Genomic DNA, 23,236 nt, shown 5'->3' with positions numbered 1-23,236 from the left:
GGTGGCTTCTCTTGTTGCGGAGCACGGGCTCTAGGCTCGCAGGCTTCAGTAGTTGCGGCATGTGGGCTGAGTAGTTGTGGCTCGCGGGCTCTAGAGCGCAGGCTCAGTAGTTGTGGCGCACGGGCTTAGTTGCTCCACGGCATGTGGGATCTTCCCGAACCGGGGCTCAAACCCGTGTCCCCTGCACTGGCAGGTGGATTCTTAAGCACTGCGCCACCAGGGAAGCCCTCTGAGTCATTCTTTTCATTATGGTAAGGAACTCTTTCCTAAGAGACCCATATGGGGGGAATATTTAAAAAGTTAAAGATGATTACTGGCCTTTCGGATGCATTTAGTTTTTCATATCCAACAAATGGATGTAGATATCTACTAGGAATATAGATAAATAAGGGATAAATACATAATATAATATAAATGTATTAGTAAATGTGGTGACATTCTAAGTTGTGGTTGGTTTCAGGATATGACGTGTAATTTGAAATGGAATCTGGTGTCCACAGTATTCTGAAATTATTGGTCTGAGCCACTGACTGGCTGTGCCACAAGGAGACAGGTTCATTTTAAATGAACTGACCCTGATATTTCCAGACACCCCTAAGGCTCATTCAGCCAGCCTCTTCAGCCACTTTGTTGGCAGAGCACATTTTCCATAAGAAACAAGACGAAGTTTCTCATGGGGTAGATTTGGTGGGTATAAAGCTACTACATAACCTTGTTCTGATTCCATGAGGGTGGATTCTGAGGAAAGACGATTCGGTGTTATGGATCTCGTTCTTCTGTGTATACCTTTGTCAGCAACTTTCAGTCTCCCACATGTGTTTCCGAAGCAGGAGCACACTGCCTGCGTGCCTAAGAAGATCTTTGAACAGCCAAGCTGCAGATGATGGAGTCTGCACCTTTTCAGTTAATCTCCTGAGTATAGAATTCGGAGCAGAGGAGGAGACACTGGGGGTTATTCTGGAATCTGCCTCCTCAGTGAAGAAAGACTCTTGTTTGTGAGAATATATGGGGCGTGGACTTCAAGTGTGAATAACTATTAATGAACTGAATAACATTTATAGAGTGTTTTTACTGCCGATTTCCTTTCTCTAATTATGGAATTCAACAGATTTTTTTTTTCCTGCTTCAGAGAGTATGTTCCAGAAACCTTGAGCAGGTTATTTTTCCTGAGACCTTTGGTTTCACTAACTGAAAAATGAAGATATTGGGCCCCATTGGATGACATGGTCTTTGAGATCTCCTCTCTAGTGGCCACTAATGAGCTTACAGATAGTTAACTTTTAGGAGTGAAGTCTTCTGTTTGAGTTAAAGAAGGCACAGGTAATTTATTGTTTCAATATTTTTTAGGGAAGCCAAGGAGAGAGAACTCTGTTCCTACCTAATTTCTTTATACTTTCCTCTACTGAAAAGGTTTATACAGTTTTGAGCTATCGGGGAGAATTGTTCCTCAGCCTTTCCAGAATCTTTGCAAACAAGAATTGAAAGGTTTTTTTGTGGAGGGAAGGCAACCAGATAGTCTCAAGTGTAGCCCCAGGTGATGATTCCAAGTGTCACATCAGTTTAGGGGAGCTTAGCAGTGTTATAAATATGTGGGTAGAATGATGCTGCCAGAGTACCTTCCGCTTGGATGGTGAGGAAAAGCAAGGTGGCCACTTCCTCACGTATCAAGGACAGGTGGGGACGTGGAATTCCTAATATCCCAGGAGTCAGCCAAGCGCTGTGATGTGGCTTCATGAACTTTATGAGCTGAGTGGGAGCAGTGGGATATAGTGCTAAGTTTTGTTTTGTTTTGTTTTTCTGGTCATGGAGCCTCTCTGGAATTGCTTAGGTTCCTATATGTTTACTTTGGGTTGGTACCACTGGTTAATTTTCTCCTGGAAAGCAGGCATGCGCACACTCATTCATCCCACAGATCTTGTCAGGGCCAGACCCGTGCTGGGCCCTGGGGATGTAAGAACCAAAAGGAACACGGTACTCATCCTTTGAAGAGTGATTTTGAGTAGCCTGGGGCCCCGTCACTTTGGGAGAAGATAATTTTGTATGTTGGAGAGGAGAAAATGTGCATGACGTTTTTCATAAAAATTTTAGTTGGAGGCCACATGCTAACTGTAGGACTTGACCATTCTTAATGATGTTGATCCCTTACCCACAGAGCCCACAGGGTCATCATCAGTGCAAGGGGCTTATCACTAAGGACAGATGGACCAGTTATATTCCTTAATCTTGGATTTTTCTTGAAAAGTTTATAGTAAAATACCCAACTCAGAAAAATAAAACTAAAAAACTCATGATGTCATAGGACAGGAAGGCTACTAAGATCATTTTGAACCATGGAACCATAGAATCTTTGAGCTGGAAGAGAACTTGCTGATCATTTAGTCCTGAGATTCCCCAGCCAGGACCACATGAAAGGCTTACAAAGGCAGGTGGCTTATAGGCAGAGACTGAAAATACCTAGAGACCACTTGTGACAGGGTTTCCATCCTCCACACTCTTGTCATTTTGGACCAGATCATTCTTTCTTATGGGGGTTTTCCTGTGCATTGTAGGATGTTTAACAGCATCCCTGGCCTCTACGCATTAGATACCAGTAGCACCGCTCCCCCCGCCCCCACCCAGTTGTGAGAACCAAAAGTGTCTCCAGATATCCCTGGGCTGGGGTCTGTGGGGGTAAGATTGCCCCTGGTTGGGACCACTGCTTTGTGACAACATAAGGTTAGTAGAAGAATCTAACTCTCATAACCAATCTTTTTATGTTTGATTGGAATCTTGTCACTCACAAGCTCTGCTTCATTCATTCATTTGTTCATTCATTCAGCACATTTGCCGAGTACCCATTGTGTGAACTGTCCCCAGTGCTGAAGATACCAGTGTAAATAGACAGGTGTGGGCTTGCTATCAGGGTGCCTGTGTTCTAGCAGAGGGAGATAGAGCACAAACAAACAGGTATCATAGCAACAGTGAAGGAACTTAAAAGGCAGCGTCATGTGGTAAGAGAAAGTCAGCATGGTCAGAGCTGTGGATAGGGGCTCGATTTCATGGGGATGGGGAGGGCGGGCTAATATTAGATGGAGTTGTGAGAAAGCCCCTTGGAGGATAGAACCTTTGAGCCCAGAATTGCATGAGGAGGAGTCAGCCATGACGAAACTAGGCATTTATTTGTCTCTGAATAATAATAAAAAGTGAGAGATGAATTAAGTCAGAAAAAAATCTTTCAAAATACGAGAAGAAAATTTTGTAAAACACTTTGTACAAAAAGGTTGACTGGCATAATCTAATCTCTTCATTTAGTGAAATGATCCAAGTAAAGGCTTCGAAAGACTTGTTCAAGGTGAAGGTGGCAGGCGGAGCCATCACACCTGCTGGGAATAAATTATTTTACTTGCTGGAGAGGCATTTCTGGATCCTTGTCTTTTTTTTTTTTTTTTGAGCAGCCCCATAGTGAATAAGCTGAAAGACCTAAGTTTGTTGGGCAAAGTGAGATTTTCATTAAGGATTTATGGAACGTGGGGCTTGGCCAAGTACCTGAGCCACTGTAGTGTTTTCACATGGTGATAAATCCTACTGTTGTGTTGGCAGACAAATGTCTCAACTTTCTGCTAAGAAGTTCTTGAGGCGCAGTGATTTTTAGGAGTAAACTTACTTGCTGAGAGTAGATTGGAGACTGCAAGAGAAAAGGAATTCTTTAGCTATCATGTAAAAGAAAATATTCCTAATTCTTGGGTATCTGCCAGTTCCATACATAAGAACATAGGGTGTTTTTCCTGTTTTCTTGGAACGGGGTAGGAGAACCAATGGAGCTCAGTGGGCAGTGCCTTCTGCTATAGGTGGAGGCCAAGAGGAGAAAAAAAAAAAAAATCACAATCTTCTTGAGTAGGAGCACTTCACAGTGGTCACGATTCCTGATTCACACAAGCCCAGCCATTGTTTACCTTTCCGGAAAGCAGTCTGCTTAGGGCTTTCAGCCTGAGGGGGTAGTTAGATCAGGAACCATGGAGTGGCTATATTTTGTCAAATATGAGAAATTGAACTGGAAAGGTTACCGCATCAGGGCCTTGTGTGCCACAGATACAGGCAGACTCGGGACAATTCTCATTTAAAGGAAGTGACTTGTCTGAATTTTCTGAGCACAGCGTGAGCACAAGGCAAAGAACAAGTCTCAGAGGGATTAGATTGGGACTTTTGTGGGCTTTTCCTCAAATAAAAGAGGTTCTTCTGGCAAAACTTTCTTATACTTTCACCAGCCCTGGATCCTTTCGTTTTTTTTTTTTTTTTTTTCCTCTCAGAAGGTAATAGAGAGCAAGGTGAGTTGTTCGAATGGTTTCTGGATTCATTCACTAAAACTGTAGAATTGAGACGTGGTGGGGTTGGCCAGACCTTCTGTGCCAGGCACAGATCTGGCTGTGAAGACATGCCCAAGGCCTGTGGTCAGCGAAGCCTTCAGACCCACAGAGGAGCTACTCAACGCGTGGTTTGGTCTTTCACGCTATGGAAGATGCCTTTGACTGCAGCTTCTGCTTACTCTGCGTCTTAATCAGTTCTGTAATGAAGACCCAGCAGCATATCTGCAACTTCCCTTTAATTTTACAATTTTTATAATGAGAGTTCTTGTAGTGTGAAAAGTGTCTGTGGAAACCCAGCCAGCATGCTGAAGAGTCTACAAAGGAATACAGCGATTTTCTGTCTCTGCCGTTGGGGTGAGGTTTGGCTCTAGAGGAGAGAAATCGGGTCCCTCTTGATCTCCAGGCTCGGGCAAGAATGGCTTCAAAGTTTCCAAGGCATTTCCTGATGGACCCATGACATTTCAGAGAATTCATTCGACCGTAAGAGTGGTTTTCGCTCATTTGGAAGAACAAAATGAGCTGGGATCTCATTTGTCATGGTTGCCTTTTGAGAATTTTAGCATGTGGAGGCGTCTTCATTTTGTTTTGTTTCTCAAGGAGAATATTGTCAGGACGCTTCTCAGAATTGGACTTATCTGGTGAACTGCAGGTTCCCCTTCACAGACAATGAAGTCTAAAGCTCCTGAGATACCACCCTGCTTCCTCCCTTTCTTTTCTAGTCCCTTCTCTCCTCTTTTATCTCCTTATTCAAATCACACGCTTCCTTTTCTAAGGACAGGAGAGCTGGCAGGCTGCCTATTGGCCTGTTGGCCTCAATTAGCCTTATATCATTGCAAAGGAATGCATGAATTCTCCAGAAGGTATGTACTATCTCTTTCTGTATTAGACACTCACTACCTGCTTTCATAACAGGTCACTCAGCCAGAATGGCTTCTTGTTTACATATCTGATATTTTTTTGGTCATTTGAATTAGATCATCTCATTTTAATAATGATCCCCGAGGTTATCTGTTATGAAATATTACTCCAACATGCTCTGTAAAACTTGAAAACTTGATTCAGGAAAGCAAAGCTAAAATAAGAGAACCTGAAGGCTAGCATCCTTGGCCGCAAGGTGACTGGGGTTATTAATCTGCAGATTGCCTGCTTCAGACTCTGTCCCAGAGATGGAACAGAGGCCACACATGGGCATTGGCAGGACTCAGGCTCGCGTGGTATTTCTCTGCTACTATTTAAATTCAGTCTCATCTTGGGGGTTACATATGTGATTGCAAATTAATCCTTTCTCTTCTGAAAATTTGGTTTTGAAGAACAGCTGTGTCTCCCTTCTGAATTCCTTAATTATTTATCCTCCCTGATATGTTAAACCTTTCATTAGTGTGGTGAATTGCCAAGAGTACACAGAACTGCTTAGATCATGTAGCAAACAGTATAAACATTGGATAGGACATTTGAAGACACCACATGGTGAGCCAGGATCTATAGTTGTACCAAATGTTGTGGGATCAATGTAGGTATCTTGTTGTTGGAAGTTCTTTGTTGGTTTATTTTGTTTGCTTATTTTTTTTTAATCACTCTAACATGGGAAGAGTATGTATGTCATTTGTACTTATTCAAAAGTGTTCTAACAGAAGTGTTAAATCTGGAGGGCACATGCCCCTATCTGAGTTCAAATTAAATCAAGAAAATGAATTATTTCATATATACGTACACGTATGTATGTATATATGTATGTGCAGAGGACAGGCACCCTATGATACATGTGTTTGCATATATATGCATGCCTGTGTGTGTATATCTACAGTCTGTATTTGCATTTGTGAGTGTGATTCCATAACTACTGTTCCTTTTCCTGAAAGGAGATTTCTACCTCCATTTCTTGATCCAGTCCTGTTTGGAAAGATGCTTTAAATGATTTTTAAATTAGAACTCCCACTTCGACCATGACAAGAGTAAATGATAAGCAGTGATGTACAACACGTCTTGTTGCTGAGAGGAGCAACCCACACTCAAAAGTGGATTAGTTAGTGATTTTTTTTTCCCCTCATTTTTCATCCTAAGCATGAAAATTCTTCTTTCCTCCCAAACCACGTTCCTGGGGCTTGAAATAAGAGATGTTAACTTCCCAACACACCCCGCAGCTCGTTGACCTCATCATAGCAACAGTTTCCGATCTCAAATACATTTGTAGAATGATCTTTAAGTTCCTGATTTTTCTGTCTTTCTAGCTGAACGGTGCCGAAGTTTATGCATTCCACTAACTGATAATTGGTTTTTCCAATCATGGGAAAGGAAAGCAAGAAAAGCACAGACAATAGGTGCTCACTAAAGCCTTTTCTTAGAATTGTGATTCAAGAGAACCGAGGAGTTCAGTGTCTTACAAATGAAACTAGGTTTCTGGAGTGGACATAGGAAAAGCATCTTACGGTGTTTCTGGTTCTATTTCTCAAAGGCTTTGAAGCTTATAATTAGTTGCTCTTGAATCCCTGTGGCTGTGGTGCTTCACAGCTTTATTTCTGGTCTGCAGTCCTTCAGTCAGAGAACAGGGTAGGTCCAGGCAAGGCCTGCACCTTTTCATTTGGACACTTCCTGGAGACAGTTGGGATTTTGACTTGAAGACCGTGTTCGTGCTCCATGCAATCCTGGAGAACAGTGCTCGCCGAGGTGACCCAGGTGAGGGTTGTGGTGGCAGGATTGTAGGAGTGCCCTCAAACACCCAGGGCGCCTCCCTTCTCCCCTCCTGTCTGGGCAGTGAGTGGGGAGGACACATGATGAACCTGTGGATTGTCCCCTTTCACCTTCACAGGAGGAAAATGGAGGCATAATGGGTCTCTGAAACTGTGAACACAGAAAGTGGGTGGGCAGACGGTAGAAATTAAAATTGGTGGGTTTTTTTAAGTTGAAGTGTAGTTGATTTACAGTGCTGTGTTACTTTGTTTTTTTAATTTATTTTTTAATTTTTTGGCCACACCGCATGGCATGTGGGATCTTAAGTTCCCGGACCAGGGGTTGAACCTGTGCCCCCTGCAGTGGAAGTGCAGAGTCCTAACCACTGGACCGCCAGGGAATTAATTCCCTGTGTTCCTTTCTGAAGTATAGCAAAGTGATTCAATTATATATATAGATCTACTTATCTGTCTTTTTTTAGATTCTTTTCCGTCATAGTTTATTACAAGATATTGAACATAGTTCCCTGTGCTATACAGTAGGACCTTGCCATCTTTTTTTTATATATAGTAGTTTGATTCTGTTAATCCCAAACTCCTAATTTATCCCTCCCTCCCCCTTCCCTCTTTGGTAACCATAAGTTTGTTTCCTATGTCGGGGAGTCTGTTTCTGTTTTGAAAATAGGTTCAAAATTGGTGTTTTTAAGATTGAGGAAGAGCAGCTGGTGGCCATTCTCTCCCTTTCCCCCTTCTCAGCTGTATATTCCCAATCCTTAACAAGATCTCTGGATTTTCTTTAAATATGTCTTCAAGAGTTTGTCCAATATGGAAAGTTGGGTTTGGGGTTTCCCATCAAAACCCCACCTCTTGAAAACTCTAGACTTATCCATGTAAATTGCACAGACCAACACGTGGCAATCCGTAGTGCAGAGTCGTGGATAATTAGTATGGTCAATTAGTATGGTCGTCTAGAGGTTTCACATTAGGAGGACTAATCACATTAGGTGCTAGCTTATTTGGGAACGAATCCATTTTTCATCTGCCTGCCAAGGCCTCATCATGGGTGGTGTTGTGAGTCTAGTCCTCCGATGCCTGTTTGACCTTGAGGGGCCTGGAGATATTGCATTGGGAGTAGGAGATGGGGCTGGTGGTGGTGGGGGGGGGACACGCTTGTTTGATTTGTAGATTCATCTCATGACCTTTTGAAATAGCATTTCTTTCAGTTAGTTCAGAAGCTTCCTCTTCGGCTTTTGATTTTGCTGATTTGGTCAGTGGGAAAAAAAAAATACTGCTAATCTCATTATCGCAGTAGAATTTTTAAATAAAGTAAATAGATAGGAGATCAAGGCTTTTAACTTGAAATCGTCATTTGGTAGCAGCTCAGTGTCTGGTGTAGCCTTTTAGGGTTGCTGTTCTTTCTCCGTTGATGAAACAGTCAAATATGCAAGAGAGTATTTCTCATCTTTGTTCCCATCTTTGTTGTTGGTTTCTCAGAGGATTACCATCTGCTGCAAAAACATCCTCGAGCTGATGGATGGGTCATCCTCAGGTCCAGCTTTCTTTGTCTCTCTCCTCCCCTGTTCCGTCTCCGCCTCCCTCCTCTCACTTTTCGCCCATGTGTGCGTCCTCAGTCTCATAAACACGTCAAGTTTCTGTGTCTTTGATTGTTTAGGCCATGCAGGCAATTTCTGTTTCCTTCTGTCAGCGTCTCCAGGAGCAATGTGTGCACAAAGACAAAATGGCTTTCAGAGGAGGCCACATCCTCATCTGAGGACTCAGTGCAGACATCCAATTGAAGGCCACTCAGTGGTAACCAGACACTGGTTCTCTCGGCAGCCTGGAGATTAACCTCTTCTAAGGCTCTGTGCTATTTTTGAGGTAGAGTCTGCAACAACATTAAAGCTAGAACCTATTAGGAAATCACTTTCATCATCTCTTCTTTTTCCAAATCAGTGGCTTTTTTTTTTTTTTTCCTGATCTCCTAACCCTTTAATCTCCTTTGTAGCAGAGCAAGGAGACCGTTGGTTTGTTTGCATCCAGCGAAGTTTGAATCCTTGCTAAGAGCTTCGGAAGACACCAAGATATTAGAGAACCGTGCAGAGAGATGAATTTCATCTCGGGGTGGATGACTTAATGCCAAAGGTGCCCTGCTTTCCTTGGGCAGAACTGTCATTTTTTTGGTGGATGTTGTGCGAACTAGGCTCAAACTTTCCAAAAGACACACAGCAGAAAGCCTTTTGTTGCATTATTTCTAAAGGCTTGAAGTTTTGAAGGGAAGAGATTTTGTTTTGCTCTCGGCTACACAATGGAGCTTTCAGAGAACCTCTTTTAAAAGGAATAGCTACAGCCTTTGTGTTGAAGGGTGTGCCTGTTGGCAGGGTCCGCTGATGCAGACAGACTGGCTGGTGATTAACAAAGGTCATTAGACTTTGGAATCTGGCAAGCAGAGTCGGATGGTATGTCTTCTGTGTGTGGAAGGACGACTCCCAAGAAGCCAAGGCATTCTGGAGGTTCCCCCCTCCAGCCCACCCCCAAAGGCAGCTGGAGAACAGGGTCTGGTCCAGGAACGTCCTGCGGTAACCAGGGCTGTGCTGGGATGAACGGACTAGCCCATCAGGCATGGGATAAAAGAACCTTCGGAGATCCTGGTGAATGACATTTGAGGAGGAGAGAGGTGCTGCTTTTTCGGGAAGGAGTGAAAACAGTTCCTCCTTTGTTGGGAGGAGGAGGGCAGAGGAGGGGCCCAGGCTGCTCCTCTCCTGTTGCCTCGGCCCCCGGCAGCCTGGCAGCATCCATCCCAGAGAAGCCATGTTGTGCTCAGAAGGGAGGCTCTGAGCTAAAATGGCCGCTCCTGAGGCTCAGAGGACTAGGGCAGCTTAGTGAGACTTAGAGCTCCAGTGACGCAGGAGCTCCTATCTCTTGAAAGTGTGATAAACACATTCAGCAGAGCTGTGGCTTGTTTGGCTGAGATGAAAGGACTAAGCTGGGGGGATGGGGAGCGCACACTGGATGATCTGCCTTTTTGCCGTGAAGTGTTCTAAATGCAGGAGTCGTCTGCACTATGGAAAAATTTGTGTTCAGGTCTAATGGGCTGTGCGAAAAGGAGAAGTGGGGTGGGGCCTCGGTGACGGCTGTAATTTGATCCAGAGCTGATAGCAACCTCTTCCACACAATTTGGGTTGGTGCTGAGACAGAAAAGCTGGTGTGGCTGGGAATATGGAGGCTGAGTTAGCCGACAGGGACTCTGGTACGCAGTTCAGGGTTTATTGAAAAAAAGGAGAAATTGCTGGGTGAAAGGGGAGAAGGTAAATCTCTGTGTGTCTCACTCTGCAAGCTCAGGCTGTCCAGAGCTGGACTTGCCAGGAGTTATTTTCACAGGAGCATTCTTTCAGAGAAAATCCTCCTGCCATAGCTCCTTTCACTGCATTGACAGATTTCTCCACTGTATTCTTCCTGCAGAAATCATTGATCTTTTACAATAAAAGTATAGAAAGTTGCTGTACGATCAAAGTATCGAAAGATTTGGCTTGTGGCTTTTGTTCTTGGACATCTGGTTCTAGATTACAGTGACTCAGTAGAGTTTGCTATGAGCTCAGTGAAGTAACTCAGTCATTAAGATAATAACTGGGTATCTCAACTTAAGATAGGAAGGCGCATGCCTTCTCATACATTTTTAACTTCTTAATGGTGGGCCGCTCCATTGAGTTCGTGTGAAGCTATCTGTATCTTTCAATCACACAGTAAATAGCAGGACAGAGGCAGCCGGGCAAGTTTTACTTTATTCTGAATCAGGTTCACTGCTTGTTATGGCCAAGTATGCACTCCACATTTGTAAAGGGGAGAAGTAGAAAAAGAGAAAGTCCTGCCTTAGAAGCCCTTCTTCCAAACCACGTGCATTTCTGTTGCCTTAGTGTAAATCGAGGTACCGAGGTGCAACCTGAAACTAGAAACGGGATTGTCATCTAAAGTTGGTTGTTTAAGAATCTCTTGAGAAATATTTTATGACCTAATTAGATTGGAGAAGCTGTTAGGTTATAATTGGTAGGTAGTAAAAAGCAAATAACCATTTAGCTCATGAAAAAAAAAATAAACCGTTTAAAGAAGGGAAGAAGGAGGTGTACCGCAGTATCAGTTAAGAGCGTAGAAGAATAAAAAGGTACAATAAAAGCGCTTCCTACTGCCACTCAGAGATTCAGTACTGTTTCACCGTTTGGTGATAAAACATCAATGTTTTACAGTATTAAAACAGCTAATGAAGAGTGAAGTTTGTCCTTTCTCTTCTGTATGGGCCACCTCTTTACTTCTGAGAAGATTCTGGTTCAAAAATAAAACTGGTCCCAGCCGGAATCAAAGTCAGTATTAACCTACCAAGAAATCTGAATTCAGTCAAGAAATTCAGAAACTACTAAAACTTTTGAAGTATTAGGGGTTTCTTTGACACATAGCCCTTGTAGATACATCAGGCTAGAAAAAGTTTACCTGGTCTTTTCCCCCCTTCTTTGAAGTTAGGAAGTCAAGGACACCATCCTTATTAGTCTGATTTCCTTTCTTTGGCCAGTGTTCCATGTGGCAAAGTCCAGTGAGAGGAAATGGCCGATATTGGAATTTCTTCCATCAATGGACTTGTAGCCCCAGCAGCCTGGGGTACGCGATGAGCGCAGGCCTTAAGGTGTTTCGTCTGCCTTCTGCCACCGCAGGTTCCTAATGTGAGAGGGTAGACCCAGATGATGGAGGTGCTTCAGTGCGATGGCTGTGACTTTAGAGCCCCGTCTTATGAAGATCTCAAGGCGCATATCCAGGATGTCCACACGGCATTTCTGCAGCCGACGGACGTTGCCGAAGACAATGCGAACGAGCCGCGCTCTGGGTCCATGAATGCCAGTAACCAGACAGAGGTGGAGTTTTCGTCTATAAAGGATGAATTTGTGATTGCAGAGGACTTATCAGGTAAATCTGTCCTAGGCTCGGCATATCTGATGTATTTCACTGCCCTCGTCTATTTTGAGCCTGTAGCCGTGGTTCTTTTTTTTTTGGACAGGAGAGTAGGACTTATTGGTGGGCGTGAGTAAGGAGGGGACGGTGCCAAGGCTCTCCTGAGTGCAGGGTCCGCCGCTTGTCCAGAGGGCCAGGATTACGGATGTATTTGACCTCACAGCCATCTGAGATGAGCTGCTTTTCTGCCACCTTGTTTTCAAATTCATCTGCATTAAACTTAGTAAATGCCCACTTCTTGGAGATGTGGCTCTTCTGGTGGCCAGGGAACTTGAACTTGGCCCTGTGGAGGGCCTTAATCATATGCTCCTTGTTCTGCAGCCTGGTGCGGATGGACCTTATGACTTGGCCAGCGTGGACCCTGGCCACTGTGCCCTGGGGCTTTTCAAAGGCACCGCACATACCTGTCTGGAGCCTAGATTGGGCACAACCTGCCAGTCATGAATGTCCACTGGAAAGGGCTGTCTGCAAGGTCCCTTAAGGCAACCAGTACGGGCAACAGGCTGCGTACACTACCGAGGAGTCTGTGGCCGTGGTTCTTGACATGCACGGTTCCCACAGAGTTTCTTGCTCTCTGCCAGCCTCTTTTTTTTTTTTTTTGGCCACGCTGCAAGGCTTGTGGGATCTTTAAAGGTTCCCCGACCAGGGATTGAACCTGGGCCACGGCAGTGGAAAAACGCTGAGTCCTAACCCCTGGACCGCCAGGGAATTCCCACTTGTGAGCCATTTTTGTGGTTTGGGCATCACGTTTCTCTTCTTGAGTAGCCCAGGTTATTGTTCTTTCAGCTTCCTCCGTTTCTTAGCTTCCCTTCAGTTTGGAGCACAGGGTAGTATCTTGGAAAGTTCTAGAATGAATACTGCAGTTTGTGAAACTTGCATTTTCATAGCTCTGTGGCACATGAATCGAGGTGTGGAGACTCCTGCACCTGAAGCCAAGCACTGCCTTCCGTCTGTGAGAAGCAACGTGTTTATGTTCGTTAACGCTTCGTTAATACTCTTCAGGGCCTCATCTTGAGATGTTAGGCTTTTTGAATGTGATGTTTATTAATGAAGGATAATTGAGAAGAAAAGGGATTTGCATGATTGAATTTCTTGACTCGCTTTTGCTATGCTTTTTCTCTTCCCACTTACCTTATGCCTTCTCTTTAGGTCAAAATGCAACTGCATTGGGGACCGGAAGTTACTATGGCCATAGTCCAGGATATTACGGTCAGCATATTGCCTCTAATCCCAAACCAACAAGCAAGTTTTTTCAATGCAAGTTCTGCGTACGCTACTTCAGGTCAAAAAACCTCCTCATTGAACACACTAGGAAGGTCCACGGAGCTCAAGCTGAAGGGAGTTCGGCGGGACCTCCTGTTCCAGGATCCTTAAATTATAATATCATGATGCACGAGGGATTCGGAAAGGTCTTCTCTTGCCAGTTTTGCACATACAAGTCACCAAGGAGGGCAAGAATAATTAAGCATCAGAAGATGTATCACAAAAACAATTTGAAGGAGACCACTGCTCCTCCCCCTGCCCCTGCTCCGATGCCAGACCCAGTGGTCCCACCCGTGTCCCTGCAGGACCCCTGCAAGGAGCTGCCGGCGGAGGTCGTGGAGCGCAGCATCCTAGAATCTATGGTCAAGCCTCTGACCAAGTCTCGAGGCAACTTTTGCTGTGAGTGGTGCAGCTATCAGACCCCCCGCCGGGAACGCTGGTGTGACCACATGATGAAGAAACACCGCAGCATGGTCAAGATCCTGTCCAGTCTCAGGCAGCAGCAAGAAGGGACTAATCTGCCTGATGTGCAGAACAAGAACGCTCCCAGCCCCACTTCTAACTCCACCTATCTGTCTGTGAATGCTGCCAGCCGGGAGCTACCCAACACTAACGTCTCCACCTTCAGGGGCTCCATCGGCAACTCCATCATGAGACCCAATTCTTCTTCCGCTTCCAAGTTTTCGCCCATGTCTTACCCTCAGATGAAGCCGAAGTCACCTCACAATTCTGGCCTCGTCAGCTTGGCGGAGAGATCCCGTTACGGAATGACTGACATGACCAATTCTTCTGCCGACCTGGAAACTAACAGCATGCTGAATGACTCTAGTTCCGACGAAGAGTTAAATGAAATAGACAGTGAGAATGGCTTAACTGCTCTGGATCATCAGACAGCGGGCATGTCCGCGGAGCAGCTGATGGGCTCAGAGGGCAACAAATTATTGGAGACCAAGGGGATCCCATTTAGAAGATTCATGAACAGGTTCCAGTGCCCCTTTTGTCCGTTCCTCACCATGCATCGACGTAGCATCTCCCGTCACATAGAAAACATCCACTTATCCGGAAAGACAGCCGTCTACAAATGTGATGAATGTCCATTTACTTGCAAGAGCTCGTTAAAACTTGGGGCTCACAAACAGTGTCACACGGGTACAACGTCAGACTGGGATGCTGTGAATTCCCAGAGTGAAAGCATCGCTTCTCCGCTGCACGAAGGTGTCGTGTCTTACGAGAGCTCGAGCATCAATGGGAGAAAGTCGGGGGTCGTGCTGGAGCCCCTGCAGCAGCAACAGCCGCCCCCACCGCCCCCGCCCCCGTCACAGCCTCAGCCGCCGCAGCTGCAGCCGCCCCATCAGGTGCCGCCCCCGCCCCCGCCGCCCGCGCAGGCCCCGCCCCTGCACCCCTACAAGTGCACCATGTGTAATTACTCCACCACGACTCTGAAAGGGCTGAGGGTGCATCAGCAGCACAAGCACTCCTTCTGTGACAACTTGCCAAAATTCGAGGGGCAGCCCTCCAGCCTGCCAGCGGACGGCGAGACAGACAGCCACCCCTCTTCCAGCAACACTGTGAAGAAAAGTCAGACCTCAATTCTTGGGCTGTCCTCCAAGAACAATTTTGTAGCTAAGGCCTCTAGGAAACTCGCTAATGACTTTCCTCTCGACTTATCGCCCGTGAAGAAGAGGACCCGGATTGATGAGATAGCAAGCAACCTGCAGAGCAGAATTAACCAAACCAAACAGCAGGAAGATGCGGTGATCAACGTGGAGGATGACGAGGAGGAGGAGGAAGACAACGAGGTGGAGATCGAGGTGGAGCTGGACCGAGAAGAAGAGCCACCGGAGCCCGTCCTGGAGGTGCCCACGTCCTTCTCAGCGCAGCAGATCTGGGCGAGAGATGCCCCTGAGCCCCAGAAGGAGCCCAGCTTCAGAACTGTCACCCACGATTACAATGCCACCAACGGGGCTGAGATAGAGCTCACCCTTTCTGAAGATGAAGAGGATTATTATGGCTCCTCCACGAACATGAAAGATCACCAGGTTTCCAGCGCTGCTCTGCTCAACACCCAGACTCCTATCTACGGAACTGAGCACGGTAATGAAAATGCGGACTTTAGCGACTCGGGAAGGCTTTATTATTGCAAACACTGTGACTTTAACAACAAATCTGCCCGGAGCGTCAGCACCCACTACCAGCGCATGCACCCGTACATTAAATTCAGCTTCAGGTACATCTTGGACCCCAACGATCACAGCGCAGTGTACAGGTGCCTGGAATGCTACATCGATTACACCAACTTCGAAGACCTGCAGCAGCATTACGGCGAACACCACCCAGAAGCCATGAACGTCCTCAACTTCGACCACTCGGACCTGATCTACCGGTGTCGGTTTTGTTCCTACACGAGCCCCAACGTCCGAAGCCTGATGCCGCACTACCAGAGAATGCACCCCACCGTCAAGATTAACAATGCGATGATATTTTCGAGCTACGTGGTGGAGCAGCAGGAGGGGCCAAACACGGAGTCCCAGACGCTGAGGGAGATCCTGAATTCGGCTCCCAAGAACATGGCCGCGTCCGCTGCCGTGGCCCGTGGCGGCGGGGTGCCAGCTCCGTTCCCTAAGAACACCCCTTCCAAGACCTTTCCTCCAGAATGTGAAAATCAGAAGGACCCCTCGGTCAGCACCGTCGTCGTGTACGATTGTGACGTTTGCTCCTTCGCGAGCCCCAACATGCACTCTGTGTTGGTTCATTATCAGAAGAAACACCCGGAAGAAAAGGCCTCCTACTTTAGGATCCAGAAAACCATGCGAATGGTGTCTGTGGACAGGGGCTCTGCCCTTTCTCGGTTGTCATTTGAGGTGGGTGCTCCAGTGTCTCCCAAAATATCCGCCATGGGTTCCCCACCCCCCCCACCGCCCCCGCCACCAGACCTCGGTACCGAGCTTTACTACTGCAAACACTGCTCCTACAGCAATCGGTCAGTTGTGGGAGTCCTTGTCCACTACCAGAAAAGACACCCAGAGATAAAGGTTACCGCCAAATATATCAGACAGGCTCCTCCCACAGCCGCAATGACGGGAGGGGCCGATGGGCCCCAAGGCTCCCCCCGGGCACCGGCCCCCAGGCAGCAGCTCAGCCGGAGCGGCTCCGAGAGAGACGGCCCTCCCGCGGAGAGTGAGATGTTCTTCTGCCAGCACTGTGATTACGGGAACCGCACGGTCAAAGGTGTCCTCATCCATTATCAGAAGAAGCACCGCGACTTCAAGGCCAACGCGGACGTGATCCGGCAGCACACGGCCACCATCCGAAGCCTCTGCGACCGTAACCAGAAAAAGCCTGCCGGTTGCGTGCTGGTCCCCCCCTCGAACGTGGAGCGGGACAGAACGAAACTCCGGGCGCTCAAGTGTCGTCAGTGCTCGTACACCTCCCCCTACTTTTACGCACTGAGGAAGCATATCAAGAAAGACCACCCTGCCCTGAAGGCCACGGTCACGTCCATCATGCGGTGGGCATTTCTAGATGGCTTGATAGAAGCTGGCTACCACTGCGAGTGGTGCATCTATTCCCACACAGATCCCAACGGTTTGCTCCTCCATTACCAGAGGAGGCATCCCGAGCATTACGTTGATTATACGTACATGGCCACCAAGCTCTGGGCTGGGCCAGACCCATCCCCTCCCTCTCTCACGATGCCAGCTGAAGCCAAAACGTACAGATGCCGAGACTGTGTTTTTGAGGCCGTCTCCATCTGGGACATCACCAATCACTACCAAGCGTTCCACCCCTGGGCCATGAATGGGGACGAGTCCGTGCTGCTGGATATCATCAAGGAGAAAGATGCTGTCGAGAATCCCATCCCTGCGCCTGAAGAGCTCGTGGGCCCCGTGAATTGTGAAAACAGCATGCCTGCCCCACTGCCCGAGCAGGAAGCTGACTGCCCCGAGGACGCCAGGCTTTCCCCAGAGAAGAGCCTCCAGCTAGCGTCGGCCAACCCCGCCATCTCCTCCACCCCGTACCAGTGCACCGTGTGCCAGTCTGAGTATAACAACCTGCACGGCCTTCTGACCCATTACGGGAAGAAGCACCCAGGCATGAAAGTGAAGGCTGCTGACTTTGCCCAGGATATCGACATCAACCCGGGCGCTGTCTACAAATGCAGGCATTGCCCCTACATCAACACCCGCATCCACGGCGTCCTGACCCACTACCAGAAGCGACACCCGTCCATCAAGGTGACTGCCGAGGACTTCGTGCACGACGTGGAGCAGTCCGCCGACATAGCCCAGAACGACGTGGAGGAGACGAGCAGGATCTTCAAGCAAGGGTACGGCGCCTACCGCTGCAAACTGTGTCCCTACACGCACGGCACTTTGGAGAAGCTCAAAATCCACTACGAGAAGTATCACAACCAGCCTGAGTTCGATGTCTTTTCCCAGTCTCCCCCGAAGCTGCCCGTGACCCTCGAGCCCGAGATAACCACTGAAGTGAGCCCCTCCCAAGTCTCCGTGACCGAGGACGAGGTGGGAGAGGAGCCCGTGTCCACGTCTCACTTCGCTACCTCGCACCTGGTGTCCCACACTGTGTTCCGGTGCCAGCTCTGCAAGTACTTCTGCTCCACGCGGAAGGGCATAGCCCGGCACTACCGCATCAAGCACAACAACGTACGCGCCCAGCCCGAGGGCAAGAACAACCTCTTCAAGTGCGCCCTGTGTGCCTACACCAACCCCATCCGCAAAGGGCTGGCTGCCCACTACCAGAAGCGCCACGACATCGACGCCTACTACACCCACTGCCTGGCGGCCTCCAGGACCATCAGCGACAAGCCCAACAAGGTGATCATCCCGTCGCCGCCCAAGGACGACTCCCCGCAGCTCAGCGAGGAGCTCCGGCGCGCCGTGGAGAAGAAGAAGTGCTCCCTGTGCCCCTTCCAGTCCTTCAGCAAGAAGGGCATCGTGTCCCACTACATGAAGCGTCACCCGGGGGTGTTCCCCAAGAAGCAGCACGCCAGCAAGTTGGGGGGCTACTTCACCGCCGTCTACGCCGACGAGCACGAGAAGCCGGTGCTGATGGAAGAGGAGGAGAGAGGCGGCTTCGAGAAAGCCGAGGTGGAGGGGAGCGAAGGGCAGGAAATCGAGTGGCTCCCGTTCCGCTGCATCAAGTGCTTCAAGCTGTCCTTCAGCACGGCGGAGCTGCTGTGCATGCATTACACGGACCACCACAGCCGGGACCTCAAGAGGGACTTCGTCATCCTGGGCGGCGGCCCCCGCCCACAGAGCTCCGCCTACCAGTGCAAGCACTGCGATAGCAAACTGCAAAGCACGGCGGAGCTGACCTCACACTTGAGCATTCACAATGAGGAATTCCAGAAGCGTGCCAAACGTCAGGAGAGGAGGAAACAGCTTTTGAGCAAGCAGAAATATGCAGATGGTGCTTTTGCAGATTTCAAACAAGAGAGGGTAAGGATATGTTTTGCTTTCCCTTCCCCCAGGAGGCCTCTCATCACTGGTGCCCACATGCACGTCTTCGCTGCCAGCCAAACCGCTACGGGCTTCCTAGTGACTTAGCCTGCCAGAGAGCTCAATAAGTCAATTAAACATTTCGAGCTTGATTATCCCCTCCCCCCGCGTTCTACGCTCACCCTTCTCCCTGGCCCCCTCCCTCTCGCCCCTCCCAAGGTTCCCCAGGGGAGGGTCGGGTGGCTTTTCTGTATTTCTCTCTGCCAAGTAGCCTTATCCGAGGCCTAGTTACAGGACAACGCTCGCTCTCTTTCCCAGGGCAGTTGCGGGCCGTCTCTTGGTATCGTTAGCGCTTCTCAGCCATGTCTTGGTTTGCAGTGTCGGCTACAGGAACCTAACGTCTCCAGGAGTAGAGGTTTTTTTTTTCCTTTTTTTTTTTTTTCCTTTTTTGGTCAAGAAGTTCGCTAATGGCGTAGCTATGCGACGTTTCACCTGTGTAGTTGAAAAATTGGTTTGAAAACCAGATAACTTGGTGGCAGTGACCATGAGACTTCAGCACCGAGATCTTCTCTCCTCACAAGTCATAACCTGTTTGGGTTCTGGAGACTTCTCGCGCGCGTGCACAGTGGGCAGCGCGCCTCGCCCCTGACGAATCTGTTATGTAAAACTGCTCGCCGTGTTATCTCCCTTGGTTTTTAACCTGCTAATCTGCTTTAACGTAAAATCTGCTAGTAAGCTGCAAGAATAAATGCCGGCCGTTGAGGGAGGGCTCGGAGTACTGATGGCTACCACTGTATTTTACCAGCCTTTTGGTCACTTAGAAGAGGTGCCAAAGATCAAGGAGAGGAAGGTGGTGGGCTACAAATGTAAATTCTGTGTGGAAGTGCATCCGACGCTCCGGGCCATCTGCAACCACCTGCGCAAGCACGTCCAGTACGGCAGTGTCCCGGCCGTGTCAGCCGCCGTGAAGGTGAGCACTGGGAAGGTCTGGATGAGGAGTCTTGTGTGTGAGCCCTTCGAGTTCCTAATTCACGCCGTTGCTCAGAGCCGCTCAGGAAAGGGCGACCCCACATGTGGGCGTTCCTGAGTTATGCTGGGATCGGTCTGGCTTGTTTTGATTTCTTTACAGGTTGGATCCTCCTCATCTTCCGTGTTTCGACCCGGTTGCGTTTCGATCTGGTTCCCTTCCACGCGGATAGTCTGGTGGAAACAGAAGATCCGGGCCTCTCGGTACAGGAGGCCTGGGGTCTCCCTTCTATGCTGCGTTTAGTGCCGTTAGGTGTTCGCTTTTGCAAGCAGCCCGGGCTCTTGAGAGGAGTCCAGTGGGTTCTGTTCCCATCCTCTTCTGCGCCTCCCACTGCCTGACTTCTTGCTGTTCTCATCTGGCGACGGTGCAGAGAGCCCTGGAGAATCTGTCTTTTACTTCTTATCCTGGGTCCCCGGAGGAGCATTCAGAAACGTTAAATCTAAAACTGAAAGCCTTCAGGTCACAGTTGGCCCTGTGAGCCCTTTGACCTTGATTTGTCTCCTCCATCCCCTCTCCCTCTGTGTTGCTGGCGAGCACCTTCTCTCTGCCCCCGACCAGTATTAGGCCACCTGGTTTGAAGATCATAATCCTAAAATGAGCTACCATTTCAGTGACCAAGCTGCCATCCCTGCCTTCCAGGGTATTGCTAACCACTTAGTGTTGAGCAGAGACGTCAGTTCAGGGCTCTGCTCTCTCTCTCTGGATACGTGAATGCATTTCTGTCATCGACCCTTCTTGCTCTTGAGTCCTGTTTTGCCAATGTGGCATGGAGGTGAAGCTTCCGCTCTTCCCATTGAAGACTGAAGCCTTGTGGCTGGCGGCACAGCAGTGAGTGGCACGGGGACAGCATCAGTCAGCTTCTTGCCCGCCACCAGGGTGTGTCCCAGCCTTGCATCCCATAATTGCTCAAGGGAGACAGCGGCTCTTCCCGTGTAATCGGTAATCCGAAGGAGCCCCCCCAAACCAGGCTAGGCTGCTTCTTAATTTTTTGAATTGATTGTACAGCAACCTTCGGTCAAGGGGTGATGTCACCGCCTGTGAGATGGGGATGAGCGTGGTGGCAGAGAGCTGGATCTTCCAGTTTCCTTCATTTCCCGAGGGTGTTCCAAGGCTCCCAAGTGCCCATACCGCACCATTCTCCTTTTTCCCCTTCCTTCCTCTCTTCCTTTCTCTGAGCCATAACCCTAACCTGCATTATATCAGTTTCGGTAGGATCCCAATTTGAATTTTCTCTTTAAGATAGAAGGTAAGTGAGTGAACTGTCTTCAAAGTGGGAGAGCCGCTCCCTCACCTTTCCCAGACAGCAGCAACCTGTGTCCGGATATGTTGCCCTCACGTCACCACCACTGCATGAAGGATGGCAGTTGGGTTTGCCCTCCCTCTAGGGGGAGCTGGAGAGGCAGGGGAGGAAGCCTTAACAGGAAATGCTTAACAGGAGTTTGGGAGAATGAAGGGAGAGGAGGAGAGCTGGGAGCAATGATGATGGATATTTATTTTGTTGGTGGGGCATGTGTGTGTGTGTGGTTCTCTTAGCAGGAGGCTGAAGACCCTTCCCACTTGTTCCTGGATGGACTGGAAGCAGCCAAAGATGCCAGTGGCGCCCTGGCGGACCGGGTGGATGGTGAACACTGCTTGCTTGATGGAATGTTGGAGGATGAAACCCGGCCGGGGGGATACCATTGTAGTCAATGTGACAGAGTCCTGATGTCCATGCAGGGGCTGCGTTCTCATGAGAGGAGCCATCTGGCCCTGGCCATGTTTACCCGCGAGGACAAGTACAGCTGCCAGTATTGCTCCTTTGTTTCTGCTTTCAGGCACAAGTAAGTGCTCACCAAGTGGGTGCAAGTGGTAACTGGAGGAGGTGGAAGGCGGGAGCGCTTGGAGGCGTCTGAAGGCCATGCTCATGGTTCAGGCCTGCCGTTCAGTTGGCTGTGTTACCTTGAGCCTCTGTCACCCCACCTGTCAAATGGGGCTGAGAACAGGAGATTGTTTGCCTGACATCAGATTTGGCGAAACCGGGCATTTAGAAAAAAAATTGAAGTATAGTTAATTTACAAGGTTGTGTTAATTTTAAGCGTACGGCAGAGTGATTCAGTTATATACACACACACACACACACACACACACACACACAAACACAATACATATACGCATTCTTTTTCAGACTCTTTTCCGTTACAGGTTATTACAAAATATCGAGTAGAGTTCCCTGTGCTATACAGTAGGTCCTTGTTGTTTACCTGTTTTATATAAAGTCATGCAGCGGTCCCCAACCTTTTTGGCACCAGGGACCAGTTTCTTGGAAGACGGTTTTTTCCACGGGGCGGGGGGTCAGTTCAGACGGTAATGTGAGCGATGGGGAGCGGCGGATAAAGCTTGCTTCACTCGCTCCCCCGCCGCTCACTTTCTGCCGTGCGGCCTGCTTGGGGGACCCTTGAAGTAGTGTGTATCTGTTAATCCCAAACTCCTAATTTGGTCTCCCTGGCCCCCGCTATCCCCTTTGGTAACCGTAAGTTTGTTTTCTATGTCTGTAAGTCTATTTCTGTTTTGTAAATAAGTACATCTGTACCATTTTTTTTTGATTCCACATACAAGTGATATCATATGGTGTTTGTCTTTCTGTGTCTGACTTACTTCACTAAATATGATCATCTCTAGTTGCATCCCTGTTGCAGCAAATGACATTATTTCATTCTTTTTTATGACCTAGTGATATTCCATTGTGTATATGTGCCACATCTTCTTCATCCATTCATCTCCTGATGCACATTTAGGTTGCTTCCATGTCTTGGCTATTGTAAATAGTGCTGCTATGAACATTGGGATGCACGTATCTCTTTGAATTAGAGTTTTCTAAATTGGGCATTTTCTTAAATGATAATTTTGGAGGTGTTGCTATGACTTACACAAGGAAAGACCAGAGAGTAGATGCGTTTACTGGTGCATCTGTCGAACATTCATCCAGAACCTAGTCATCATTTGAGGAAGTAAAGTTCCATTTGGGAAATTTTAAGCAGCTAAGGAGGTAAAATTAGGACTTTTTAACCCATATGACCAAAGGGTCATTGCTTGGCATTTTCGAAAAGACCTGGAATGGTTAAGAAGTTTATCGATGCCAGAGAGATGCTTGAGGCGCAGGGTGGGTTGAGGAGACGGAGCTTCCTGCTACCCGGCACAGCTTTGAAATGGAAAATTTGGGTTTTTGTGTGAGGCTTTTCGGGGCGATAGGAAGAGGGATGGTTCTGAGAAGAAACAACCTTTTGTTGCCTTTCTCTCGCAACTGTGTGAGAGAGAAATTTTTCAATAACATGTTCTACAGTCTTGGATGAAGGTGACTGATGGTGAGACTGACACGCTGTTTATATTTATCATAATTGAAAATAAGTGATGAGCTGTTTGCTTCTTAAAAAAGATAAAGTGCTAGTTAGTGTCTGTTGAAAGGCAGGAAGAGGTGATGCTTCCACAGAGGTTAGGATGGGTTGCAAA

At 48.0% G+C, this 23,236-nt stretch overlaps 1 protein-coding gene across 1 annotated transcript in view; it reads left to right on the top strand.

Annotated features, from left to right (window-relative positions):
• ZNF462 (zinc finger protein 462) overlaps nt 1–23,236 on the top strand; it is a gene marked incomplete at its 3' end in the record, with an annotated part of 139,417 nt that overhangs the window by 43,696 nt on the left and 72,485 nt on the right. Inside the window, exons 2-5 of the mRNA XM_082842121.1 lie at nt 11,707–11,956; nt 13,151–18,723; nt 19,529–19,693; nt 21,467–21,570. Coding sequence (XP_082698247.1) covers nt 11,734–11,956; nt 13,151–18,723; nt 19,529–19,693; nt 21,467–21,570 — 6,065 coding nt within the window. The 5' untranslated portion in view covers nt 11,707–11,733. The remainder of the gene's footprint in view (nt 1–11,706; nt 11,957–13,150; nt 18,724–19,528; nt 19,694–21,466; nt 21,571–23,236) is intronic.

This window comes from Leucopleurus acutus (assembly GCF_964270905.1).
Source record: "Leucopleurus acutus genome assembly, chromosome: 7".
Taxonomy (NCBI): domain Eukaryota; kingdom Metazoa; phylum Chordata; class Mammalia; order Artiodactyla; family Delphinidae; genus Leucopleurus; species Leucopleurus acutus.
Note: the sequence above shows the minus strand (reverse complement) of the source record. Positions and strands in the feature narration are given on the sequence as shown.